Source organism: Coturnix japonica, chromosome 2 (assembly GCF_054131305.1).
Source record: "Coturnix japonica strain WE chromosome 2, WE-NBRP24, whole genome shotgun sequence".
Taxonomy (NCBI): Eukaryota; Metazoa; Chordata; class Aves; order Galliformes; family Phasianidae; genus Coturnix; species Coturnix japonica.
In genome coordinates this window covers 137,461,772-137,483,395 of record NC_140664.1, presented here as the reverse complement: position 1 = coordinate 137,483,395, position 21,624 = coordinate 137,461,772, and the positions used below count along the sequence as shown (strand labels likewise).

Here is a 21,624-nt window from a genome sequence, read left to right as displayed (position 1 = left end):
AGCAGAGCTGTTACGCTCAGATATCTGAATTTTTCTCTCCTGTCCCCTCAGAAGTAAACATCAAAATGGCTTAATATAATGCCAGGACAGCACCAGGGCACAGACATAGAGCAATGCCCTACTTTAGCTTCCCTTGGCCTTCTGAGGACACAACCAGAGCCAAGGAGCAACAAACAGAGTATGCAAAGCAACCAAAGCCAGTTCCACAGGTGCAACTTAGATGTGTCTTGGTGACATCAGGTTTGGTAGACACTGAACTGGATTGCAGATCTGTGGTTAGAGCCTGGCAAATGGTACAATAAATGTTGAACCTCACTGAGGTCACCTGTCACGTAACACAGAGGACACAAAGAAATGACAGAGGACCTTTTCTCGTGACCAGCAGCGTTAATTTTTTGCCATAAGAAACCACAACAGATTTTTATCAGACACGAATGCAGACTTAAAAACAGCACCAAAGAAACACAAAACACAGAAGGGTCCCTATGGATGGTCTTGTGCAGGCTCTGCCACAGCCTGGGATTCAAGACTTGAAGGTGAGCTGCAGTGGAGATAACACTAACTGGGGAAAAGGAAAAAAAAAAGGTCTAATGAACTGTTTTCCTTTCAGATAATTAAAAACATATATCATATACAACAACCCTGCAACAACAAAACCAATCTCTCCCCTCCTGGTTGGTTCTGCCTTCTAACTCAAGCTGATGAACATACAGTTCAGGCACTGATCCATGATGCATTTCTCCTGTGTCTATTGAAATACTGCACCTTATTCTTCCATTCCCCTTTCATTTCTAGTTTGTGGACACCCACACTAACACAGACTCTGATTTTTTTCTGCTGTTGTTGCATTCTGCAATTCTACTGTGACCCTGACAGATAAAGAAACGTTAGAACAATATAATCTACTGTTGGCATCTCTGTGACTTGATTCCTCTGATCCCTATATCCATGTGTTTAAATCTTACACCTATTCACACCCTGATCTGTGAAAGGAGGAATGGGGAAAGTGCATTGCACTCACTGGCAATTGGATAACACTCATTACGAATGCTATTTTGTTTTAGCTAGCAGAAAAATTCTTCGTCATCCTGAGTGATTCAGGTCCTACTGGAGTCAACTCAGGTCTTTATAGAATCAAAGAATGGTTTAGCTTGGAAGGGACAGTTACAGCCCATCCAGCTCCAACCCCCTTGCTTTAAGCAGAGTTCCAACCACCAGATCAGGCTGCCCGGGGCCTAATCCAACGTGGCCTTCAGCACCTTGTCTTTGTGTGTATTGGGTACTGGGAATGTATTGTGATGCTATGGAAAGTTATAGCAATTGGGACATCCTCATTACATCAAGTTCTTCTTTATTCTTGCATTGCAGACCTCAGCCTTGATGTGGTTTCTTGGTGCTCGGCAAATACTGTGAGAAGCTTCCCTCCCTCTTCATGCTCAGAGGTTCAGGTTGACTCTTCCAATAAGCCAAAGACTTCTTGTTCTTGCTGGCTTCTCTTAGGGGAAGGTTTATAGTGTGAGCAGTATGTGACTCTGGTTTCGGCCCAGTTCAATCCCAATATTTACCTCACATACTTTCCTAATGTGCTTAGGGAAGTACACTAAAATCTCTTATATCTAAGAAGAAAACATTTGTTTCAGCTCAAACACAACCCTTCAATTACTGACTTCTCCCTGACCACGTTCTTTGGAATAAGTGCTTTTGGATGCAGTACTCTTAATAAATTCAGCTGCCTCAAGCAATTCCTTAGACAAATGTGGGTGTATGAGCTCCCTCATAGGAGTTCAAGGACAGTGGAGATGTGACACTAAGGGGATAATATCAGTGGTAGGTGGACAGTTGGACTAGATGATCTTAGAGGTCTTTTCCAACCTTTGATTCTTTGATCTTCTACAGAGATTGCCACCATTCTCTCCTGACAGCTCTAGATAAAATGAAGGATTTCCCTATTTCACATTCTGCCACCTCTCTGGATGCTATCCTGGGTGATTTAACTAGAACCTTTCCTGCTCTGAGCTGCAAAGACATGAGGTTCCTTTTCAATATAGTTTCACATTTACATCACTTCTATGCATTGTTCTGAACGTGGTGATGGTTGACAAAGCAGAAACCAAACCATTACTCCAAATGTTCTTACCCTTGACAGTAATAACCGCACTACTTTTAGCTGCTCCAGCCTCACACTCATATCTGCCACTGTCTCTTTCTTCTGCCCCATAAATGACCAGCTTGGCTTCAAATCCCGAACGACTGATGTTATACTTAGAAGAATTCCTAAGGCTCTTCCCATCCTTGCACCACTTTACAGGGCTGTCTGATTTGGAGGTTTCACAGTGAAGAATCACATCCTTTCCCTCAGTGACTTCAGTATCAACCAGCTCCTTTGTGAAGATGCAGGGCTTTTCTAGAATCACATAAAAACGGTCTGAGATTTTCACAAGAGGTGCAGATGTTCAAATCACAAGTAATCTGTGAGGTTAATATCCAAGATCACTTGCATTAAAACCACAGGTTAGCAAGGAATAATTTGGATTACAAAGCCCTCGGGAAGGCATTCATCATGCCATAAAAAGTGAACACCTAATGGCATCTGGGACAAACTGGAAAGAAAATGCTGTAAAACAAGATCTCTCACATCTCACTGAACTTAGGCAAGACAGAGGCACAACTTTCCTAAACACTTCTCCATGTGTGCTTCTCAGTTTGGGTCTTCCAATGCAATGTAGAAAGCTAATTCTAGATGAAGCAAGGTACAGCTCTGATTTCTCAGACAGACATATAGAGCAGGGCTCACTTCATCATACGATTCTATAAATATCAGTACAAGGCCATCTGAAAAGCTGACGGATATCTTAGATTGGTCACGTAGGGTATCTCTATCATTAATGGAAGACAACAGACACCTGCAAGGGCAGGGTATTCATTTCCAAAACGTGTTTTTAGGATAGAGGAATTGAAATGCTCTCTAGAAGTGTTTCATCTTTCTTTACAGCTCCTAGAAGCAGCCTAAGCTAGATACTAAAAGCTAAATTGACCAAGATAGGTATTGCACATCTCAACTTCTGGCTTCTCCTTCCCTATAAAAGTAGAACAGCATTGTAGTTTTTGCCTAGTTTAACTCTTCAGGAGAAAATATTGTCAACCATGGATAGCAGAGAGCATGTAGCGTTGCTCTTCAAACAATGAAAATTAAATTGAAGACATATTTGTTGCTCTTTTTTTCTATGAGATAATCAATTTCTTTTCACTTACCATTGCAGTGGCACCCTAAGAGCTTAGCTGAAGGAAAACTGGACACGATATTCAATGTATCATTGCTATAGCATAACATTCCCATCTAAGGTCCAATAAGCATTGTCAGTTCTCCAGTATTGCAAGACATTCATTTCCCAGTTATGCTATATAGGTAATAATACATTCAAAAATATAGAGGTATACAAATGATGGGGCCAAGTTTATAGCACTTTTCCCCACCTATCCACATTATCCCATAGTTATTTCTACGCAATCTCTTCTCTTCTGCAGTTTTTATGCTTAAATTACCTTTAACAACCAAACTGGCAGATGTTTTCTTATCACCAGCTTCAAATGTAATGACCCCCGAGTCCTTCAGAGAGAGTTTTTTCAAGGTTAGCAGGTGATATCCGCCAGGCTGAGACTGGATGTCATTAAGTTCATTGGTATGGAGTGGGGTTTTATCCAAAAACCACTGCACTTTGCTATACTCTACGGGAGAGATTCTGCATTTGAACATGGCAGACTCTCCTTCTAACACAGTGACATCTTCCAGGTCTTCTGTTATTAGCACTTTCTGGCCTGAAACGAACACAGATACATCAATTACTGGAATCTTCCATTCCCAACATGAAAACCATTATGGAAACATCCAAGATTTTCCACGTATTTCAAGAAAGAAATACACTCATGATACAGAAGACTGAAACACAATTCCCCTGTTATTAAACAAACAAAAAAAACACCTATTCACAAAAAGATCATATATACAAGACACACACCAATATAGGATGAAGACACCTTTTGAGTACCAGAACACATGTAGCAGGACAAGTAGCCAGCACAAGGCAAATCCAATGTTACGATCTTTCCCCTAATGAAACTACCTGGAATGCAGCATCGGGGAATTTTTGCCTAGAACTTTGGAGGACCATTTTTAACTCAGAAAGGTCAGAGATAGAAACTTCACACTGACTTCAGGGTCACCAGCCTCACCATACGTCAGCATTTCTGGTTTTTAAATGATACATAAAGTTCTCAAAGTACAAATGCTCCAATCAACGAATTGCTCTACGTGACAGGTTCCATACTGCTATATTTTTGTCCATGTCCTGTGCAGTGTACATGTTGTGAGTCTGAGCTAAAAATGAGTGAATGTGCTACTCATGTGCTGAGAAATTGATGTGCGTATGTGTAGATGGCAGCACATAAACACAGCCACCCAACAGCACTGCTCTAGTTGGTACAGTTCTTTCCCTTTCCATGCAGTTTGCTCTGTGCATGGCCTGTGAACTGCTTTTCAGGCCAGACAGCTGCAGCCCTGAATACCTGCCATAAATGTACAAATTCTACCAAGATAACGTCTTGGTAGTGGAGAAACAGGATGCGCAGTCATATGGCTCTCACACATACCTTGTACAACCAGCTTGGCTCTGGTCTGGGCATCACCGATGTCACAGGTGTACACGTCACTGTCACTTTTCTCCAGATTTTTTATGGTCAGCTGCAGGTCTCGTCCTTTCTGTGCCATCTCGTATTTCCTGCCAGGCCTGAGCTCAGCAATGCCTTTCCTCCATATGACGGAGGATGCGGCTTTCTCGCTCTGGCATGTAAAAACTGCAGTTCCACTTTCTTCGATTTTCAGATCTGAAAGTTCCTTGATAAAGTAATTAGGTTTTTCTGGAAGAAAAAAAAAAGAGGGATAGGGTATAGGACAAAAAGATTTGCTACTCCAACAAGTCCCAAGCATACAGAAGTGTTCTGAATCTCCTTTGCCCTCACTTCTAGAACATCATATAGAGATGCAAAGAGTCTAAGAAGACCACAGAGTCCACCCATTTACATAGGCTTGATAATTCCAGAAGATATCTGGAAAGTTTAATACCATTATACATGCTCTGGTAGGATCTCATCTGATAAACTGCATATAGTTTTGATTTCACATACTCAATATAGACTAATTCAGATTGCCATCTTTTCTTGGCTCACTAACACCCAAGATCATAGAATGATCACAGAATCATAGAATGGCCTGGGTTGAAAAGGACCTCAAAGATCATCTAGTTTCAAACCCCCTGCCAAGGGGTCACCAACCACCAGACCAGGCTGCCCAGATCCACATCAATGTGGAGAATCATTCAGTTTCCAGATTATTTTAAGTAAAAGATTTTAATCCCTAGTATTTTCTGAAAACTAAGAATTGATCCCGCTCAAGGAAACAGAAGAGAAAAACATCACCCACAGACTGCAGATATTTACCTCGACTTCTCTACACGCCATCCCCAGTGTGCTTTTCAACTCACCTTGCACAGTGACCCTGGCTTTTGTCTTAGAGTCCTCTGTCTCACAGGTGTACTCCCCGCTGTCCTTGGTGGTAGAGTCATGGATGATCAGAATGGCTCTCGTTCCCTCCTGCTGCAAGTCGTACTTCTGGCTTTTTCTGATTGCTTTGCCATCTTTGTACCACCTGATGTTCACATCAGGTTTCGACAGCTCACAGCTCAGGCTGATGTCCTGCCCTGCTGCTGATGTCTTATCCTCCAGCTGTTTTGTAACCTCAGTAGGTTTTTCTGAAAGAAAACATGCTTTATGAGTAATGTACGCTTAGGGTAGGATGCCTCCCTCTAAATACACGCATCTACATGCTGGAGATAAGTTAGAGAGGCACTTGAAATGAAGGCCATCCTACAGCCAGCAGTAATCTGCAAAGTACAGACAATGGAATTCAAGGCACCGTTTATTCTGTCTTAAATCTACCCAATTGAGGATGATGAAGCATGTCTCAAAACTGCCTCTTTCTTCTCTCCACTCATCACACTGGGAGCCTCGGATGATGCTCTCAGATGCACATGTTCTAGATAGGAATTTGTTGTACAGCTAGATGATGTGAAGGCCATCCCTTCAGCTTATACTTAGAGGATATTTGCTCCCACAGTTCCCTTAACAGAGCATTCCTGATTTACTGTTAATGGAACAAGCTGTAGCGAGATGCCCATTTCCAACACTACCCCAGTGCTTTGGGTAGTTCTCACATTTGTGTAAAATGTTTCCTCCTTTTACTTATTTTTAAGAGAAATTCTCGGTGCTTCAAGGTTCAAGTAGAAGGTTGCTATTCACTTTAACCATATTATGAGTTAGCTCTCATGACCATCTTATCAAAAGACAGTTGAAGGAATCAGACCCCAGAATCTCTCCGATCTCATTACCTTTCACAGACAGAGAGGCTTTGGAGGTTAGACCACGGGCAGTAAAAACGACTTCCCCAGCGTCAGTAGGAGTCACACTTTTGATAACAAGAGTATATTTTCGACCCACATTAGAAGCTTTAAATCGCCCACCACTTTCCACTCTGCTTCCATTCAGTGTCCAGTTGAACTCATCAATGCTTTCATGGGACAGAATGCATTCAAAAGTGCAATCTTCTCCCTCCTGGATTTCAGTGTTTTTCAGCCGTTTGGTAATGCCAATGTTCAGCTCTGGTAGATAAGAGATAGGTTAGTAGGAGGTTTATACAGAGAAAAGGCATTTGTGACTGATGTGAACTCAACTTGCAAAGAATTCCTAAGACATTCTCCACTCAGAATTACCAGAAAGATATAGAAAAACATGTGAATCTCTTGGCTTTGCTCTGGAAGAACTACAAGGAGAGCAACACAGTCTGTGGAGCAGAATGAAAATTCAATGAGCTACAGAGGGAAAAACCTAACAGAGAGGACAACTCTAGGATGCTGTGTGAGAAAAAGGGTTTTGCCTATGACAAGAAATTAAATGTTTCTATTAGCTAATTTGTTACCATCCTACCCCGACTGGTAGGGGTACTGGTACCCCTCCATTTCAGGGATGTTTAGAAAGGAAACATTTCCAGGACATTCTTGACATATGTGGTGATTTTCATGGAGAAATGAGTTACATTTACATCAAAAGCAACGGGAATTGTCCAGACATCACTGCGCTAAATTGCAGTAATACAGTTCTATTGTAGAAACTATTAAGGCTCATGGGGGAATAGGTGTAAGACATAGTGACCACACTGAATGTGCTTTCAGCACTCCTTTACTTTCCACAGTACTTACCCTGAACGCCGACCTTTGACTTGGCAACATCAGTGCCAATATCACAGGTATATAAACCTGCATCTGACTTCTCGAGGTCATGGATAAGGAGACATAGGGTCTTCCCAGACTGTAGCAGCTCAAACTTGTTGCCAGAAGTGAGCACAACACCGTCCTTTTTCCACACTGGTTTGACCTTCTCTTTAGAGACTTCACATTCCAATTTAATCACACCCCGCTCCTCACCAAAAACATCATCCAAGGACTTCATGAAGACAGCAGGCTTCTCTGCAATTAAACAGGCAAAACAGAACAACGTGATACAGAAGTTGAGACATTTCCAGTTGCTTTCAGATTTTTTAAGAGGGATAAATGAATCTTTACCAGTACTGACGACACCAATATAGAACCTAAAGCGGTTTCATGTCTGTTGACTGAATACGCTTTATGGAATTCTGAACTAATCAGTAGGAGAATACAGGGAACAGGAGGGACAGCCTGCATTGCCATGGGTGGGGCTGATATCATATGAAGTAATTGGGATGCAGCTCTTCTAAAGCTGGAGAGCTGGCATTGCCCTCACATGGAGCAGAGCTCATACAGCAGGGCACAGTATTAAGAGGATAAGCTGCTGAACACTTGATTTTCCTGTTTTATTGACTCTTTTTATCTATCTTCTATTTCACACATAAGATGTTTATACTGGGGAAAAAACATTCACCAAATGCAAAAGAAAGGAGAAAGAGGAAATCCTTCAAACTCTGAGCACACAGAGTAAAAGAGCTTAATTGCTGGGGAGAGCAGATTAGAATCACAGTATCCTTAGAATTGGAAGAGACCCTTAAAGGCCATCTAGCCCAGCTCCCCTGCAATAAACAGGGACATTCACAGGTAGATCAGGTTGCTCATAGCCTGGTCATTAGTCATTCCAGAGGCAAAACACACACTGAATGATCTCTCCCTGCAGTCATAAATCCTTGGAGACAACAGCATTGACACTGCATGTTACTGAAACAGTAAAAGAAATTGCTCTTGTAACTCTTCTTGTGTTAAGTAAAATGATGATAAAAAGCAATGGAATGCTTTGGCAGGACACCAAAACCATCCTCCTTCGTTGACATCTGCTGCAATGGAACCTTCCATTGGAAGAAAGCCCCTGACGACTTGTCACCCCAGAGAGGTGAGCTTTAGAAGCAGGATTGCTGCACAATATAATGAATTATAGTTCCTCAGCATTGCTTACATCCAGGAGGGGTGTGATCAGACCCACCTATCACCTTCAGGCGCGCGCTTTCTGACACCTTGTCTGACTTCATTGTCACTGTGCCAGCATCCTCAGGCTTAACCTGCTTCATTGTCAGTGTGTAGCAATTGCCAACGTTCTTGATGTCATTGTAATTGTTGGTGTAAAGGAGGTTGCCATTCAGGAACCATTCCACGTCCTCGTCATCATGGGACAGCTCGCAGGAGAAGACAGCAGAGCTCTCTTCTTCAATTTCCACATCCTGCAGGTGCTTCGTTACTTCTACATTGCGAGCTGTGGGGAAACAAGGTGAACTGTTACCACTGTTACTATAAATCATACTGGGATGTGGTAGAATGGTTGGACTAGATGATCTTTGTGTAATCTTCTCAGTGAAGATTATACACTTATAAAGTTAACAGGAGAGAACTGCAGAAATCAACCTCAAGAAGAGAAATCTGAGGTGAAATAGGACATAGAAGAGGCCACCCCCCCTGCTCATACCTTCAACTGTCAGCGTGGCCTCAGTCTCTGCAATTCCTGCCTTGCACTTGTACACACCAGCATCATCGGGCTTCACCTTCAGAATCTTGAGCTCTGCTGAATGCTTATCCCTCTTGATCTTGTACTTCTCAGAGGGTTCGATGGGTGTGTGGCCCTTGAACCATTTCACAACCTTTGGAGAAGGCCTGAAGTCACAGGACAGGATGACAGAATGACGTTCCAAAGCTGTCTTGTCCTCCAACTTCCTGGTGATTTGTATGTGGTAATCTGCAAAGCAGGGGTGGAAGAGAAGAAAGGATGAAGACAATTGGAAGAAGAGGAAAGTCTCTTGTGTGTATTCCATTCAGATGAAATCAATGACAAACTGCACCAAATTTATGCGCTACCAAACTTAAACTTGTCTAGTTCAGAAATACAATGAATTTCACCTGATCTGACTTCTTTGTTATAGCCAAGGACAAAACCTCAGCTCTGTAGATCTGAATAGATCTTTTACTAAGACACAGCTGTCTCATTTAGTGTCCAACGACTTTGAACTGGAAATGGAGCAGACCCTCCAGACACACACACAGTATTTCAAAGACCCCAGTGAAGGAAGGCGGTACGTTAATTAATTCTTCATCTTCATGATGTAAACCAAGCCAGGATATGTTACCTCTGACAAGCAGATTTGCTGTGGATTTTGATTTGCCAATTGAGAACTGAATGGTGCCAGTCATATCAGTGGTGGTTTTCAGTATGGTCAGCCGGTGGATGGTGCCTTCTTGCTGCATAATAAAGTTCCTGCCAGCCTGTAAGACTTCCCCACGTAGATACCACTTGGGAGGTTTCACAGAAGGAATGGATATCTCGCATTCAAACTTGGCTTCTTCAGGCTCAGTCACATCCTCATCACACAGCTCCTTTACTATATTAATGGATTGCTCTTTAAGAAGGATGGAACAAGAGAAAGCAGAGATTTAGAAGGAATGTAAAAAACCCTTACATTATCACCCCACTTACTCACATCAGTATTACTGCACATGAACACTACACCTATCAGCTCAAAATGCCTTAAAACATCATTAAAGAAATAATATAAAGAATGTTGTTAAGAAGACAGTCAATAAGACTTTGACAACCCAAAGAGAGCCCAGATCTTCTGATTCCCAGCCCAACATCCAAATCAAACCATGACCTTTTCATCCCGATATCAAACTCCTTGCATTACGAAATGGAATAGAGGTTCAATGAAACACAGACATTGATAATTACTTTGGTTAAATACAGCAACTTAGCTCTGAACAACAAGTTTTCTCCTAGTAAAGGTCTCTGTAGCTCAAATGTAACGACTCTACTTAGGAGAAATTCATTTTCCAGGATGTTCTTGCACTTACAATTGTAACAGGAAGAATATCAATGGACTTCGGGGAAACAAAAAACCCTCTGAATTTAAATAATCGTTTAATTTGCATTGTGTTTTCAAAGTAAGTGACAATGGCTTTTGTATAAGTCCATCTGCATCCCCCTGCCTTTATTTTATTTTATTATTATTCTTACTATTTTTACCTTCAACAAAGAAATGAGCACTGCTTTTATCATCAAAAGCATCACAAGTGTATGTATCCTCATCTTCATAGTCTGCATCGTTGATGATGAGTTTCCGATACACGCCATCGCTCACAATTTCATATTTGTCACTGGGATGAATTTCAACATCCTTTTTGTACCACTTAACTTTAGCATTGGCACGAGACACCTGGCACTCCAGGAATCCCCGATGTTTTTCAAGTGCAATCTTATCTCGCAGAGGTTTCACAATTCTCACAGGCAGCTCTAAAAAGAAGAAAACAAACAAATATATATATAATATATATATACATACACACACATTACATATATACACATTATATATATATATATATATATAATGATCAGCACAGTTTTTGTGAGAGGCCAACTCAGACGTGATAGTTCTTCTATGGATGGTTATTTGGATGGTGATGCTTTGTTAAGCACTTGATCTAATGCACAGCAAATAAAGAGCTAATTAAAAGAAGACCTGTTATCCCTATTTTACCACTTGGATGGCCAGATTTCAGAGGTGAAGAGTAATTTTCTCAGCACTGTACAGCATTGAAGTGGCAAAGCTGGGGACTGAACTCTTGAGTAGTGTGCTAACTCAAATGTCTTCCTTTTCTTTATCACACTTAACAACATATATATACCTTAACATTGTATATATTTAAAAAAAATCCGTGCTCTTTTCAAACAGCAAGAGAAAATGAAGAAAAAAATCAAGCTATTTTTTTTTATCCCTCAACATTCAAACACAGATCTGAAGTCTAAAGGTAGAAAATCAACCTCCTAAGAAAATAATCTGTTTTAGTTAGCAAAAGTAAATCCCAAAAGACAAGCTGGATATTTCGTGGGCAGAAAGGTAGGTAGGTAGGAGTTTTTATTTCTGTGAAAGGTCCCAGTGGTGTTTAACTTTCTTGACATTAAAGTAGAGGATGTTAGCTGGTTCATAACATAATTTAAACAAAATCGTCATCAGAAGCATAATTACCTTTAACTGTAAGATGGGCACGAGATTCTGCCTTTTCTGCTACAAATTTGATTTCTGCTGCATCCTTGACTTGGACACGTGTGTAAGTCAGCGAGTAGGTCTTTCCTGAAGCAGAGAACCACAGAGTCATTAAGGCTGGAAAAGACCACTGAGGTCATCTAGTCCAACCGCCAACTCATCCCTACCAAACTGTGCTCTTGAGAGCAAACCCACAACTACACTTGGCTTCCTTGAGCAAACGACTCTGAGGCACATGGCCAGGCTGAACATTGTCCATCTGGTTTCACAGCACCATTGTCTGCTCTCTCATGTCAATGAAACCACCCATTCCCCCACATCCACATCCCCACCAAAGCATAATCTAAACACGGCTTCTACAAGGACTAACCGAATGCGGCCGCCGTCACCTTCACAGTACCTGAGATGGAAGGCTCACACTCACTGTCAGACAAAAACTCCTCTGAGAGGTGAACTGACTGCCCTGTTCACCCCCACTTTGGAAATAATTGCACTGATTTCCTACCTGCTCCTGGCAGCGTGGAATGGTGGGATGCATCACACTTCCCACACTAAGGTTCCCACCATGTATGTCACTTGTTCCACCCTAACCTCAGTCCCAAAACAAAAGGGGAACTCCCTTCTGAACCTTCTTCACTTCATTTCAGATGTCCTTTCTGCTTGATCTCCAACCCAAACCCCACTCAGGAGAAAGATCCCCCTCTTACACCCTACCATCTTGCCGCATTCTGATGTTGTCATCAGCCTTCAGCTTGTTGTCATCTTTGTACCACTGGGTCTGAACCTCATCGTGTGAAATCTCACAGACAAAAGATGCACTCTCATATTCATTCACTTCCACATCTTCCAGTGGTTTAACAATCTTGATATCTCGAGCTGTGAAACAGTAGAGATATATTTGTCAGGGTATTTTCAGAACTGAGTGCAGCATCTTTTCCTTACACATATTTGCATAGAAAATAAATAGGGTTATGTTTTATTCTAAACCATCATCCATTTGTGAGTCATTTCTCTCTTCAACACAGTAAATGCATTATTGCCCTTGAACTTAAAGATAGACTTAATAGCTACAGTGGAGCTCCCTGCAAACAGTTTTCATGAAAACCAGAATCTCATTTATTCTAAAACCTTTTAAGCAAAATTAAGGGTAGAAAAACAATAGAATGGAATGAATCTTTAAGGTCATTTAGTTCCAATCCCCCTGCTATAGGCAGGGACACCTCCCTCCAGACCAACTCTTCTCCTCAGGGTCAAGGCTTCTCTCAAATCATTCTCCTCTAAGCCTGTGCCTGTGCTTGGGATTGCCCTGACCCAGGTGCAGGGCCTTGTACTTGGCCACACTCAAGTTCATGAGGCTGCCAAGGGCCCACCTCTCCAGCCTGTCCAGGTCCCTCTGGGTAGCATCCCCTCCCTCTAACACATCAACAGCACCGCTCAGCTTGGTGTCATCTGCAAACTTGCTGAGGGTGCATTTGATCCCATTGTCCATGTTGCCTACAAAGATGTTAAATAACACTGGTCCCAACACCACCCTCCACCTGGACACTGAGCTATTGACTGCAACTCTCTGAGTGTGACCATCCAGACAGTTCCTTATCCTGCAACTGGTCCATCCATCAAAACCATTATTCTCCAGTTTGGTGACCAGGATGTCATGCAGGACAGGATCAAATGCTCTGAACAAGTCCAAGTAAATGATGTAGATACAACTTGGATTAACCTCAGGAGCAGAGTTCCTGCATAAAACAGCCAGTACTGAAACAGCAACCCAACCTGGTTGCAGACTGAGAGAGAAAAGGAGAGTTCACCAAAGTAATGGGACAGGACAGATGTTCATGAAGAGACTGCTAACACTGAACCCAAGTGGCCACATGAGGACAGCATCTAGTAGGAAATCAGAAAAAAGCATCCTTTCAGATGTCACTTTAGCAGGTGGCATCTACCAGGGCACAGCAGACCTGTGTGTTCAGTAACCAGTCTGATGCTTCAGAGCCCAGTGATGAACTACAAAATGGGGTTTAACCAGTGCAACACAGGGAGGGAAAATCTGCCTTGAGCATAAAGAAGAAAGAGAAAGGTATCCAAAATGACTAACCAAGAAATGCCCAAACTGCCCATGAAGCATTTCTTCCTGTGGTGCAAAATACCACAATAGGATTTATTTGCTCTTTCAGTTAAACATACCATGAACCTTTAGGGTAGCTGATGTCTTGTCTTCAGCTGCTTGGCACGTGTATGTTCCCTGATCTTCATATTCACACTTGTGAATAATGAGACTTCTCTTATTTCCCTGGGAAGTAATGCCCACTTTTTTACTTTGACGGAGCTCCTTCCCATCCTAGAAGGGAAAACATCAAGTCAGATCTCCATCAGCCCTTCCATCTCTGCACTGAGCAAAGGGAGCCTTCAGATCTACGCTTAATTCACTCACTTCCCTAGAATTAATGGAACTGTGCTTACTGGAACATATGCTGAAACTTAAGCACAGTGCAGTGTTTTCAACATGTAGGAATGGCTATAGAACATGCATAAATTCTGGCTGACCTATGACAGCTTAAAGCACCGTGGAGGACTGTGAACAACCCCATTTGGACATCACTTTGAATAAACGATGTTATCCCCAAGTAAGAGAGGGCCTGAGCTGAGCACCAGGGAGGTACACAAAGTGCCAGAGCAAATTCTCACACTGTCAGGTGCAAAGAAAACTGAGATCTCACCCTAAAAGCCAGTTCACAACAAGGCTATAAATCCTGGGCAAGAATTTCTGTGTGAGAATTGAAGCTCAAGACTGCACTCCAACCAACAATATTTTGTGCAGCAAGACCTCAGGAGTTCACAAAAAACCCATAACAAACTTCAATTTCAACCTGGTAAACGAACTCAGGGCATGATAACAAAGAGTGCTGATCTGGGCAAGTAAAAGAACATAAAGAAAAGAGAGCGATGCAAAAGCTATAAAGCAAAAGCTCAGACTCGTATCCCTTGGAAGTGAACTTAAAGGCTCTCATTCATTTCCAGAGAAGTCAGAAATGAAAATACTGTTATATGCCATACCTTGAACCACTTGACGTCCACGTTGGGCCTGGACAGCTCACACTCAAATGTGACCTTGTCCTTCTGAGTGACGCTAATGTCTGCCAATGGTTTGCTGATTTTCACAGGTAATTCTGAGAAGGAGAAAGAAGGATGTGGATTTAGTTGGGAATGAGGTTTCTAGGAGCATCTGGCATAGGGAATAACAAAAGGCAGTGCCTACTTTCCATGCTTACTATAACTTGTAATTAACAACAAAAAACCTATTGTTTTGAGCACATTATCATTACTTGTGCTAGGGACAATCATGTTACAACAATCCTCTTGATATTTGAGGAATACTCTGGTGGCAATGGCCCAGTGCAAAACATTCTTTGCAGCTGGAAGGAAAGCTGGTTCTGCTGTTAAAGAAATCTGGGACAGCAGCAGATAATCACACCCTGCCCCAAACCAATACCTGTCACAGTGAGCCTCCCCGATGAATTAATGCCTTCTGCTTTAAAGGAAATGAGTCCTGCATCTTCAAGGGTCACAGAAGAAAGTGTCAATGAATGTTTCTTCCCCTGGACACCCATCGTGATATTTGGTGCAGGCTTCAGCCGCACGCCGTCCTTCTGCCAAGTCCCTTCCACATCCTCATGGGACACCTCCACCAAAAAGGTGACAGTTCCCTTCTCAGGGACTTCGAGGGGCTGCAGACCTTTCACCAGCTTGATCTGCCGCACTGAAAGACAACGAAGAGAGGTTGGAGATCTCACACCAGCAGCTGAGAAATAGAATCATAGAAGGAATCATAGAAAGGTTTAGGTTGGAAGGGACCTCTGAGATCATCCAGTTCCAACCCCCCTGCTGTAGGCTGGGACACTTCCCTCTAGACCAGACTGCACAAAGCCCCATCCAGCCTGGCCTTGAATGCTTGAACAGCATCAGGACTTCCAAACCAAATTACTTCCCTCTTCCTCTCCCGGGTACAGTATCTGCAAATTAAGAAACAACCTTTGCAAAGAAGAAAACTTGTTCATAACCAGGTCCATGTGTGCTCTTAAATGGATCCTTCCAGATGGAACAAACATTTCAAGTGGTCTCCTAGATTTTACCCCTCTATCAGGACAGCCAATTGATTCCTGTATAGACACTGTTCCATCAGTTTTGGTTTTTTGCCTCGCTATAACAACAGCCAGTGTCTGAAAACTCACACAACTGAATCAACCGCGCTGATATACCGCAGTCACTGGAGGTGCTCAAGAGCCACGGGTATGTGGCACTGGGGGACGTGGTTGGTAGGCACAGTGGGGGTGGGCTGGGGTTGGACTCAGGTATCTCAGTGGTCTTTTCCAGCCTGAATGATTTGATGATAAAAAACGGTTTGTTTGCTTGCCTGATTTATTTCCTACAACCATTTAGTTTGGAGAAAAGATGAGCAACTGCCAATAGAAGTGATAAGTGCACATTTCGGGACATACAAGCAGAATTTTGTGACAACTGTCAGCCTGGAATATGTTGATGATGAAGTTGTCCTAACAGTGCATGCCAGTGATTTGACAAACCCTTCTCTGTATGACACAGTTCATCTTCAATTTTTGGTATCTTTGATTCCAAGTTTGCTCTTAGGCAAAAAAAAAAGCCACCCAAACAACCTAGTCCTCATCTCACCCTTCCCATCCAGCTGCTGCCTCACAGAAGGGGTAAAATAGAAACTCTCTTGAACTAGCAGAGAGATTTGCAATGGAGTAACTTAAGTAAGGATGGGAGACTGAAGGTGTTGGGGAAGACATCCAGGCTTTAGCTACAGGGCATGCATGCAGAATCACAAAACAAAGGCCAGTCAGAGAAATCAGAGCTTCGTGAGAATTAATGGGCTTATTTCTACATGCCCACCCTATCTGCCAGTGTAAAACCTTCCAGTGAAAAAAAAGGAAAGCTACATATAGGTGGGGAGAATTGTTGGTGAAATTATTTGTGATATTTTTGCATATATTTTGATATATGCCCAAAATCCTGGAGCAAGACTTAAAGTTAAGCACTCAGTCTGTATAAGTAGACTCACAGAAGGGAACCATAAAGCTTATGGAAGGGAACTGTAAAGCTAATCCATGGCTAAAATAGTGTAGAGATGAATTGCAGGAGCTTGTTTACTCTGTAGAAGTCTGAGCTTTAACCTGCTCTGAACGCCTATGCACTGCTGAGCTTCTAGTACTAAAGTCTGAACCAATGCAACAAACCAACCTGTCCATGTTGTATGAAAGAACGTACTGACACTACCAGGACACAATATTCTATGGCTGAAAATACCCACAAAAATCATCCAGCCCTTCTCCATTGCTCCAGGACATGCTCAGCTCTTTGTGCCCCAGATATTTCACTAACCTTTTGTGAAACCGATGGTGAAGGCTTTAAAGCCCCTCCAAATGACTTATCCAGTCATCCAACCATTAAAAAGCTTTTTTGTTGCATAACTTGTATCTTTCTCATTGCAATTGAAGTCCATTATTTCTGCATGGAGAATAAATTGTTTGCTTCCACTTTCTAAGAGCCTTTTATGCACTCGAAGCCTGCTATCAAGACTTTCAGTACCTACTTATGACCTACACAGCAGCAGTTGGTGGCAGGGGCTTTGTAGACAATAATCAGATAGACCTTAAATTCTGTCCTTGTCCATTCCGTAGCAAACATGACAAAAGGATGCAGGAAATAGGACAGAAGTACAGGGCTACAGCTGAGACACCGTTAGCTTACTTGAAACGAAAGCATCCATAGATAGATGCACTGTTGTGTTTTTAAACTGATTTTTTAACTCTGACTGAATATAAGGAGATGCTCTGGAAGATGTGCTTTGTAGAGAAGAACAGATGGGTAAGCAGGGAATGGGTTGATAATAGCCTTACAGGTGAAGAAAAACAGACTGCACCTAAGTGAGAAATTCCGGAGGAGAATCAGCTTAGAGCTTATGTCAACGACATGGCTGAGGGCTGGTAGGAGGACTGCCCTCTCTTTCACCTTATTTCAAGCATTCAAACAGTGTCCAAAGCCCAGGGCTGTGTCCTCCTGCCCCCCATGGCAAGTAGGGCTGGCAGTGGCCACTGTGATAATAGAGAAGACCTGAATCCAAGTTCAAATCACATCCAGTGTATTTACAGACCTTGCAATCATTCCACTTACTTTCCACATTGATCTTGGCTTGGGTCTTGTCGTCAGGACTCTCGCAGCAGTAAAAGCCCCTGTCTGCAAAGGAGATGTCCTTAACTATCAAGATATGCTTCGTTCCCTCAGCTTTGATCTCTATTTTTTCACTGGGCTTCAATACAATGCTGTTCCTCATCCACTTGACTTCTGCAGGCTTGGTCAGCTCTACCTCCAGGGTCACTGTGTCTCTCTCTTCAACAGTTTTAGGCTCCAGTTTCTTCTTGAATGAGATTGAAGCCTCTGATTAATGAAAAGAAATAATAGTAAGAACACAGAGAATCCACAAAACAGTTTTTTAGAAAGAATTTAAATGGTGGTTCCAGCCCCAGTGCATTCAGGGGAACCCTATTTAAGGAAGCAAAATTCCACATCATCACCATAATCAGAGGAAAGGCAACATGAAACCCACAAACCACAGCACCAGTGACAGCCTGTCAGTGGGGCATTACAGCCCCTTACCTCGGACTCTGAGATTGGCTGTGCTTTCTACACCCTCAGCATTGGCAGAGATTTCAGCTGCATCTTCAAGCGTCAGATCGGTGATGGTGAGGCTGTGGTTGGTGTCCTTCTGTGAGATCACATATTTCTTACTGGCTTCAATCTTAACACCATTCCTGAACCAGGTGACCACAGCATCACTGGGAGAAACAGTGCACTTGAACACAGCCTCTTTGCCTTCTTCAGAAGCCACGTTGTTGAGGCTCGTAACAAATTTCACCACCCTGGGAGCTGATGGAGAAGAAGAAACCACTTAGGAGCACATAAAAGATGTGTCCCTAAGTGTACGAGCTCCTTTATGTATGAGCACCTCCAAAGAGCCAACAGAGTCAATGATTTTATTGGAAGCATCAGATTTTATGACTCGCAGTAAGTGATCACCATAACTCACACACACATCTCCTGCCTGTAGGTTGTATCTACAAAGATGCAAGTAGAAAAGAGACAAAGAAGGGGTAAAAAAAATCCCATCTTACATTTGGGATGCTTAATTCCAGCCTTGAAGGCTGATTTGCCCGCTTAACAGATGTGCTCTTCAGAAACAGTTGTTCCACAGCTCTTTAGAGAGGAAGTTTTGTACTTGGTTGTTAACACAGAGAACAGCATAAACACACAAATAAACTCAACTTTGCAGTGTTGTAATGGCTGATGAGGGAAGCCAAGGATCCTTCCACACTGTCAGCTTTCATTTCCAGAGACATACCTTTGGGGGTGATGGTAATGCTGCTCTTGTCATCTCTGGACTCACAGAAGTACTCTCCCTCATCCTCAGCCCGGATCCCTGTTATTGTCAGGGTTCTTCTGACCCCTTCCTCATGAATCTGGAAACGTTTGCTGGGTTTGATCTCAACTGCATTCCTGCGCCACACCACCTTCCCTTTGGCATGGCTCACTTCACAGGTTAAAGTGACACTGCCTCCAATCTCAGCATTAACAGCTTCGAGCTTCTTGGAGAACTTCACTGGGATTTCTAAGATGCAGAGGAAAGAAAAGAACTATGAGAAAGCAGAATTTAAGAAACATGTTCTACAAAACCACATAAACCCCATAAACAGACAGACTCGAGGATCAGGGCAGGCTGAAAGAAACCCAAAAGACGGAAATCTGGAGATGGAATTATATTATCATTGTATTTCTGCAACATAAGAACAGTGTCTTAAAGAGGCTTAAAGACTACCTTCCAACGTCTCTAATCTTCTACCTAATGAGATGCATGGTGGTTTTTTGCTGCTATTGTTGTTTGGTTGGAATTGTCTCTTGTTGCTGCTTTTATTGTTCTGTTTTTTAACATCAGAGTCTAATTTGCCTGACTACAATTAAAAATCTGTACAAATGTAAGAACCCCAGTAGCAACATTTGTATTTCATGTCACTGGAGACACAGCCAATGGAGTCAGAGATCTGGGAATCTGACTTTAAACCAACTGCTTTAGGAAGAGATAGAAACTGTGTGATGACAGCGAAGAGCAAACACCAGAAAAGAACCCATCATAGTCCCTGAGCTCTCAAGTGGGCAGCAGAGGACAAAGTTGGATCTCTGGAGGCAAGAAGGTCTTTTCTGGCCTATGCTGGGGATGCTACAGCAGCTGCAACAGCAATTCAAGCATAAAGGTTGGAACAGCTTTTAAGAGAGATCAATCTTCTTCACTTCATCCTCCCATAAGAAAAGAGCAGCTGAAAGGAAGGACACAACTTGTGGGCTTCTATCTGCTCACCTTTCACTTCTACTTTGAATTCCTGCTTGTCATTCTTTGTCTGACAAGCATACACAGCAGTGTCTGTGCTCTCTGCCAGGTTCACTGTCAGAGTCCTGGATGCCCCATCACTCTTGATCTCATACTTCTTGCTTGCCTTGATTTCCCTTCCATCTTTGTACCACTTCACTACAGCGGTTTCAGGTGTTACTGAGGTAGTCAGAGTGATGTTTTCATGCTCTTGAACAACGAGAGGCTCCTTCTGGACAAATTCCTTTTCAAATTTAGCCTCTGGTTCTGAGAAAGACATTGAAACAGGAAAATTAGTAACTTCTCAAATCCTTAAAGACAACAGTTTTCAGTTTCCATGCCTCACAATTGCATACCAGCTCATCCATAATCTGTTACAACATAAAGAATATGCCTAATAGAATCTTTTGCTGAGCGGGAAGGAAGAAAATGATCTAACAAGAAATCCAGAGCTTCTGCTTAGAAGAGAAGCAAAGGAATGGAAATTAAAATATACATTTTATCTGCTACCCATGAAAATGTGTTTCTTAAAAGTAAAATTACCAATGTAATTCTTCTGCTATCTCTAAAATTCTAAAACTAACTGAGAAGTATTAATATGCTGAGTATGGCCTAAGTAAGGCATATTTTCTATTCATTCTACTCCCGTTCTCTTGGCCTCTTCATCTTGTACAACACTTTGCCACAGAACTGGGCAGTTCTGGGACACACAGCAGCAGGGGATTGTCTTAATCACCTTCCTCCCTATCTCTTTCTCTGCTCTTCAGAACGTCCCATGCCTGCTTTCAGCTTCTGGTCACTGAAACAGATCAGGTGATGAGGCGTGCAAAGATGAACAAAATCTATATAGAAGTTCCTTAGTCAAAAATATTCCACAGCCAGATTTTCACCTCGCTACCACTACATTAAAAAGGAGAATCTAGTTTGTGGTGTGGGTCATCGATGTTGTTCCATGCCCACAGGGTAGGAGACAGCCAGTCTTCCTCTAAGCCACATAAACAGCTGCTTAGTGCTCCCAAAGCGAACGCTCACCAGTTGTTTCCAACTTGAAGGTCATCTTCTGGCCAGCAGCCTCGCAGATGTATTCTCCAGCATCTTTCTTCTCCAGCTGCTCCACAACCAGACGCCGTGTTTTGCCCACAGATTCCATTTTAAACTTCCTGGAGGAGGCAAGCAGTCTTCCATCCTTGTACCATTTTACTTCGGTTGTATCCTGTGCTACTTCACAGCTGAGGGAGGCACTTGCTGCCAGGGCAGCACTCACCTCTTTCTGCACCTGCTCCTGGTTTATAAACACAGGTTTTGGCTCTGAGTGAAGAAAAGAAAAAGTATTGACTGAGGGACTGAAATGAGACCATCTTACAGGTTTGTACGTACAGTTTGGAACAGGTTTAGGTTACCACTTGTGCCCAAACTGATAGCCTTCACTAGAGAATATCAGCTCTTCTGTTGAAGCAAAGTGTCATATCTAAGGAAGAAAGAACCAAGGAACTGAAGGAACCAAGAGGGTCCTTGAACACCAGTCCCATGGTTGCAAGTCACTATGCAAACATATTGAACCCAAAAGAACATCTGTCCTGCAGGCAAC

At 42.5% G+C, this 21,624-nt stretch overlaps 1 protein-coding gene across 9 annotated transcripts in view; it reads right to left on the bottom strand.

Annotated features, from left to right (window-relative positions):
- The window catches only part of OBSCN (obscurin, cytoskeletal calmodulin and titin-interacting RhoGEF), a 151,413-nt gene that overhangs the window by 94,467 nt on the left and 35,322 nt on the right, over positions 1-21,624 (bottom strand). For all 9 annotated transcript variants that reach the window (XM_085539138.1, XM_085539139.1, XM_085539140.1 and 6 more), the window contains exons 15-34: positions 21,069-21,344; positions 20,028-20,303; positions 19,017-19,283; positions 18,275-18,544; positions 17,792-18,055; positions 15,090-15,356; positions 14,654-14,766; positions 13,784-13,937; positions 12,314-12,475; positions 11,582-11,686; positions 10,582-10,848; positions 9,689-9,958; positions 9,034-9,300; positions 8,557-8,823; positions 7,308-7,574; positions 6,441-6,710; positions 5,538-5,804; positions 4,648-4,914; positions 3,544-3,816; positions 2,138-2,404 (exon numbers count right to left, since the gene is read on the bottom strand). In XM_085539138.1, the coding sequence (XP_085395264.1) occupies positions 2,138-2,404; positions 3,544-3,816; positions 4,648-4,914; positions 5,538-5,804; positions 6,441-6,710; positions 7,308-7,574; positions 8,557-8,823; positions 9,034-9,300; positions 9,689-9,958; positions 10,582-10,848; positions 11,582-11,686; positions 12,314-12,475; positions 13,784-13,937; positions 14,654-14,766; positions 15,090-15,356; positions 17,792-18,055; positions 18,275-18,544; positions 19,017-19,283; positions 20,028-20,303; positions 21,069-21,344 (4,836 nt within the window). The remainder of the gene's footprint in view (positions 1-2,137; positions 2,405-3,543; positions 3,817-4,647; positions 4,915-5,537; positions 5,805-6,440; positions 6,711-7,307; positions 7,575-8,556; positions 8,824-9,033; positions 9,301-9,688; positions 9,959-10,581; positions 10,849-11,581; positions 11,687-12,313; positions 12,476-13,783; positions 13,938-14,653; positions 14,767-15,089; positions 15,357-17,791; positions 18,056-18,274; positions 18,545-19,016; positions 19,284-20,027; positions 20,304-21,068; positions 21,345-21,624) is intronic.